The 6,000-nt window shown below is 61.2% G+C and overlaps 1 protein-coding gene across 6 annotated transcripts in view; it reads right to left on the bottom strand.

Moving 5' to 3' along the window:
- Positions 1-3,465: 3,465 nt before the first annotated feature.
- CNTFR (ciliary neurotrophic factor receptor) overlaps positions 3,466-6,000 on the bottom strand; it is a 38,751-nt gene continuing 36,216 nt past the window's right edge. For all 6 annotated transcript variants that reach the window (XM_070375436.1, XM_070375437.1, XM_070375439.1 and 3 more), the window contains 3 exons: positions 4,738-4,918; positions 4,215-4,383; positions 3,466-4,119 (listed from right to left, as the gene is read on the bottom strand). In XM_070375436.1, coding sequence (XP_070231537.1) covers position 4,119; positions 4,215-4,383; positions 4,738-4,918 — 351 coding nt within the window. In that variant the 3' untranslated portion in view covers positions 3,466-4,118. The remainder of the gene's footprint in view (positions 4,120-4,214; positions 4,384-4,737; positions 4,919-6,000) is intronic.

The following is a 6,000-nucleotide window of genomic DNA, read 5'->3' as shown; positions in this document are numbered from 1 at the left end:
AAGTGTCCCGGGCCAGCCTCCCTCAGACCAGTCCTGTCACACAGGCCCTCTCAGACCCACTCACCTCCAGATTAGCCTTCCCCATCAGAGTGACTGTCAGGTAAGTCCCTTCCAGCCTCCCTCCTCAGACCAGCTCCATCAGACTGCTCTGCTCAGACCTCCCTCCTCTCTGCCCTCCTCTGAGAAAAGGGGTGAGGACTGCACTCCAGTCCTTCCTGCCCCCCAGTCTTTAGCCCCAGGGAGGTGCTACCCCGTGAAGGTTCTGTCTCTACCTGTCCATGTTCAGTAGCTCTGGGCATAGTGAACACATGGACCTCAAGACACAAAGACACGCAGGTGCCGGCCCCAGGGCTGGCTTTGGAGCCAGTATCCTATTCTTTACATGTGAGGATAAGCTTTCTCAGAGCACCAGCCTAGGGAATTAGTGAGCTCACTGGTTCTAGGGAGTTCTCAATGCCGGGGGTTGCATGGAGGTATTCCTGCCTGCAGTCTCCTGACCACCTCCCTCTCTTGGCTGGCTGCTGGGAGGCAGGCGTGGGATGCCTGCACTGATCACTGCCTGCCCGGGAAGATGAAGGGCAGGCAGGCAGCCGAGAGGGGGCAGCAGAAGCCAGGACAGCCCCTGGCTCAGGCCAGGGAGGCATGGCAGCCAGGGGCTGGGGTCTGGACCAGGACAGGAACACGGAGAGAGAGGCAGACAGAGGGAAGGGATGCCAGAGTCTGGAAGAAGGAAGAGAGACACACAGCTGGGCCTGGAGATATATATACACAGAGACAGACACACAGGGAGAGATACGGAGACTCTGAGCAATGGGGACAGACCCACAGCGACAGAGGGAGGGAAGCAGGAAAAGACAAGACTGAGAGATAGAGACAAGGGACAGAGGCAAAGACAGGGATGGAGACAGAGAAAAAGATGGCTAGAAAGACAAAGCGGGCAGCAGACACAGGAGACATACAGAGAGGAACACAAGGATAGGGACCAGAACAAAGGTTCAGAGATAGGCATGGGACGGAGACATAGGCATGGAATAGGTTCAGAGAGATGATGGGCGGACAAGTTAGTGCTACAGGAATGGCACAGAGGAAGGTTCCCATGCCCCTAGAGAGAGCAAGAACTAGTGAGCTGAAAGGCTGGGCTGCTTGCTCCATGGGGTGGGATCCAAATCTCCCCCAGCAGTGGCCCCCCCCAACCCCCACCAGCGGGATTTTAAGTCTCCGGGTTCTGACTGAGCTCCAAAAACTGATGCCAAGGCTGTCCTCAGCTCCCCAGAACCATGACGAGATATAACGGATGCGGAAGAGCCAGCCTGAGGAGGCAGCCACAGACAGCAGCCAAGACCCTCCCCAGGCGAGCAGCCTCTGTGAGGTCGGGGATCAGGACCCCCAGAAGGATGACCACCGCTGGGCCCGGGTCCAGTCTGGTCAGAGGTGAGGACACTGTCCCTGAAGCCCCCTAAGGGCTTGAGATGGGGCTGGGGCTCTCCCTTGGGAATGGGGTCAGGGAGATGCCTTGATCCTCCTCTCCATCGGCCTCTGAGGTTCCTGCAAGCCCCCTCCCCTCCTTCTCCTCCCCAGGCCCCACATAATTGCTTTCCCATGTTGCTAATGGAGGCCAGATTGATGATGCCCAAGCCTTGGGTGGGCGGTGGGTGGGTCAGGGCTGACCAGGGCTCTCAAGGCAGGAAAGAGCATGCGCCTGAGACCCCCTACTATAGCCCTTCTACCACAAGGACAGGGAAGAGGGAGGCTCAGACCAACTGTCATTGTCTTGAGAAGACAATGTCCTTCTCAAGAGTTGGTGACCCTCCTTCGCCCTCCACCCCCGCTGGGCCTGGAATGCAGGTTTCAGGCCCAAGCTTCACCTCACAGAGACCAGACAGACACAGTGGATCCAGGACAGACACTGAGGATCCAGGACACAGAGATGGGTCCACAGCAGCTTCTCAGGAGGTTCTTCCTGGGAGCCCCTTCCTGTGGATGAGGAGCAGTGTGCTCATACAGCTGGGGATATCTGGCTTGAAAAACCACAGGCGTCTCTAGCCTGACATTGGCCTCTGCCTTCCACAGCATCTCCAGCCTGGAACGCCCCCTGTCCTCCAGCGCCCAGACTGGAGGAGGGCCGGGCACCTTTGTTCTCAGCCCTTTACCTACCTGGAGTCCTGTCCAGGCCTGACTCATCAGTGCTCCTGGAACCATGAACCCATCCTCCCAGGACATCATCCCAGGTGGGCAGGGAGACCAGTAATGGAATGCCCATTTCCTGACCCTGGCTGGAGGAGGAGGGCTTGAACCTGGGCTGCATGTGTGACCCAGGGGTCAGTGGCTCAGTGGTGGTATGGCTTGGTGCATGCTGGGGGTGGAGGTGGGGGAAGTGTGCACAGGTCTGCATGTTCATGGCTTTGACTCCACTTCTCTCCTTGCTCCAGCTGCCCAGAGCACGGCCAGGCCTGGCTCTCTGGCTGGGGCTCTGGCCTAACCCTGTGCCCCTACCCCCAGGCCAAAGGTACCTTCCAACTTGGCCCCAGCCTTGGGCCTTCTCAGCCAAGGAGCTGCAGGGGGTGGCTCTGACAAGAGTGGGACTGGACCTGAGCAGGCCTGGGGCAGCCAGAGGCTCCTCCTCTGAGGAGCAATCAAAGGGAACCTGGAGGCCCAGTCTGGGGACTGGGAGGGTGTGGGTGTGAGCAGGGTGTGGGGCTGCACCAAAGACTGAGTACCCTATGAAGCCAAAGCCTGCTCCTTTCCCACTCACACAGAATCCTCGCTGTAACCTAACCCCGGGGTAAACCACGCAGTCCACACTCCCCGTCCTGAGTCAAGTCCCTGGTCACATGCCAGGTGGCCTCCTCCGGGCAACCTCCCTGCCCGCCCAGGCCCAGGCCCCTCTGTGCACTGAGCCCCGAGTTCAGGCTGAACCTTGGCCTGTGTCTCCTGGCTGGCAGGGATGACAAGCCCTCCATCCAGAGGATGGAGCCTGATCTCCTCCCCTTCATGCTCCTCTGCCCTGTGGGTAAAGCCAGGCCTGGGCACTTGTGGGTGCAGAAGCTCCGAAGACAGCCCTTAACAGGCCACGGCCCTGCCAGGATTTAGCAGCCTGCAGGGCTGACTAGAACCCACTCCAGTATTCTTGCCTGGGGAATCCCATGGACAGAGGAGCCTGGTGGGTTACAGTCCATGGGGTTCCAGAGAGTCGGACACGACTGAGCAACTAAACAAGCAAGCAAGCATGGGCTGTCAGGACATCCCCAGGTGAGAGCTGCCTCGCTGGCTGGGACCTTTCATTCCCCACAACTCTGCCCGTGGCCTCCAGGGAGTGCTCCCTCCCCACCAGAAGCAGAAAGCCCCGACCCCAAACACCTCCTGGGAGCTGAACTGCCCCTCTCCACCCCTTCCCTCCTCCAGGCCTGGAAGGGGAGGGGTCCTGGGGTGAGGGTTACCTTTCCAAAGCGGGTCTGTTCCAAGGACTCATGAAATGGTGACGTTTAATGAGAACCCCCCGCCCCCACCCCTGTATATACATCTATAAAAAATTCAAATACAGCAAGTTACCATTGAGTCAGACTAGAAGGGACTGACAGGGCATTAAATACTGTGGGGTGGGAGCAGGAAAGGGGGAGGGTCGTACAAAAACAGGGGCAGAGGTGGGGGACTGAAAAGTGTGGGCGCTGGGGGGAAGGGGATGGCTGGGCCCCCCCAGCGTCAGGAGCTTATAATCTGATGGTGGCAACAGAGACCCTGGGACAGACAGGAGGCGGGGACAGGAGGAGAGACTGGATGTGAGGGGCTCCCCTCAGGCCCCCCCAAGGGCTCCTGGGAGTCGCTGGCGTTGGAGGGTCCAGCCCCAGGGGGGCAGGACAGGGGCGAGTGGTGGGGTCTTTGGTGGGCGGGTTAGCTGCATGGCCCCCTCCCGTGAGGGAGGGAGGTGGGCCGGCATGGGGTGGCGGGGCCAGGGGAGGGACGGCAGGCCCGGGCCTGCCGGGGTCTCTACAAATTGTGTCTGAAGAGAATGCAGAAGGCTCTCCTGCCCGTGTGCAAAATAGAAACCGGGGTCTTCGGGCTCAGCTCCGGCCTCCTGCTCCTCTGCAGGTCCGCTGGCGTGTCCTCACAGGATGCCGGGCTCTGGGGGTGCGAACAGGGCAGGAGGCCATAAGAGAAGCGGCTGGCCCGGGGGTCCCCTCAGGCTCCTCTCTGCCGCCCAGCCTCACCCAACTCACCAGATCAGGAGACGGCTGGCAGTGGCAGCAGCGGCAGCCAGGGCCAGAGTAACAGGGACACTGACGAAGGAGGGCGCCGAGGCTGCCCCGCCGCTGCCCAGCTCCCCGGGGTCACAGATCTTCGTGGTGGGCGGGGGTGCCAGTGAGCTGGTGGTGCTGGTCGTGGTCTCTGGGGAACATGGGGGAAACTCAGGGAAGGGCTGGGCCAGGGCTGGGGATCCCCCCAGATCTGGGGGTCCACGAGACATGGCTCCTGCCTCCTGTGTTAGACCAGTGCTGCCTCCCCGGTGAGACAGCCTCAGCCTCACCCATCAGGCAGGTCCTTGCTGCTTCCCCCAGGCGCACAGATGACCTCTCCATCCAGTGGCCCCTGCTGAGAATGTCCAAACAGCAAGGACAAGGAACAGCAGGGGTTGGACAGACCAAGGGGAGTGTGGCAGCCACACAAGGTTCAGAGAGCCCTGGGGCACACACTCCAAGTCCCAGGAGGACAGGAGGCAGCACGGGGTGAGGGGAGGCTCACCGGGGGCCTGGGCCTCAGTGGTCAGGTGTCGTGGCTCCTCCGTCCAGGGCGTGGCGTGGGCAGCCACGCTCCAGTCGCTCCACGTCCCAATCTCGTTGTCCTTGGCCGCCACCTGGATGATGTACTCCTTGCCAGCGTAGGCATCTGTGATGGTGTGTGCCGTGCCGTCTGACAGCTCCACCTGCAGCCAGACCACCATGGAGTAGGAGGGGGGAGACGGATGATGGACCCTGGAGGTCAGGAGAGTGAGGCACCCCCAGGAGACAGGAGAACACTTCGGGGAGGGGAGAGGAGTGAACATACCCCTGGAGGGCACAAGGACTTCCCTGGGGGAGGGAGGGGCTACTGAGAACACCTCTAGGGGAGAGTAAAGACACCTCAGGGAGGAGACCCGCCGCCCCCAGGGAGCGAAGACAGTCCTGAGGGAGATCTTTAAGGAGACAGAAAGCTCCCCGCACCCTGAGGGGAGAGTCAGCAGGACTGTGCTCACATCTCCACTCTGCTGTCACCCAGCTCTCACGAGCCCCTGACCTCGGTCCTAGCTGGAGGCAACACGAGGTTGGGGTGAGAGAGGGTTAGTGCGGGGCTGCCCTCTTCCTCCCCCATGAAGAAGCTGTTGTGGGAAAGCCACACGCACAGACTTGGAGCTGGGCTGCCCGAGTCCAGATTTCAGCTCCATCCATCCCCTCCTCGCTAGGTGACTGACTTAACTTCCACTTGCCTTGCAGTCCTCATCTGTAAAATGGCGTTAACGATCTCCCTCACAGGGTTGTAATAAGGACACAGGGACAGGGTGAGGGCCAAACAGACTTCAGCCAGCTCTGTCATTATCACGGGTTCCAACTCGGAGCCCGGGTTCCCAGATGCCCAGCGCACCCACCAGCCTGGCCCCAGCTGGGTCTCTCCCTCAGGGAGGCCTCCAGCCTGAGGCGGAAAAGGGATGGGGGGCAGTTCCGGGGGCAGCGGGACCGCAGGACAGCTGCTCCATTTCCTCCTGGAGGCATCGCCACCCCGCCCCCGGCCTGGCCAGCCCCATCGTGCTGGTCTCCCCCACCCTCCAGGCTGGCCTGCCTGTCCGGCGCCCCTCCCAGGCCCAGGCTGGGCTCTGGTTCATCTCAGCGGCACCCGCCGCCTCATTAAGCCGCCTCGTAAACAGGGGCAGCCGGCAGGGGCGGAGGAGGGGCCGCTCTGGGCCACGTCTGGCTTTAGGGCTTTTTTGGTCCCTGTTCCAGTCTTCTCCCAGAAAACCAGGGTCTGGGCTAC

The sequence above is a fragment of the Bos mutus genome, chromosome 8 (genome assembly GCF_027580195.1).
Source record: "Bos mutus isolate GX-2022 chromosome 8, NWIPB_WYAK_1.1, whole genome shotgun sequence".
Lineage (NCBI taxonomy): Eukaryota > Metazoa > Chordata > Mammalia > Artiodactyla > Bovidae > Bos > Bos mutus.
This window is presented reverse-complemented; position numbering and strand designations above follow the sequence as displayed.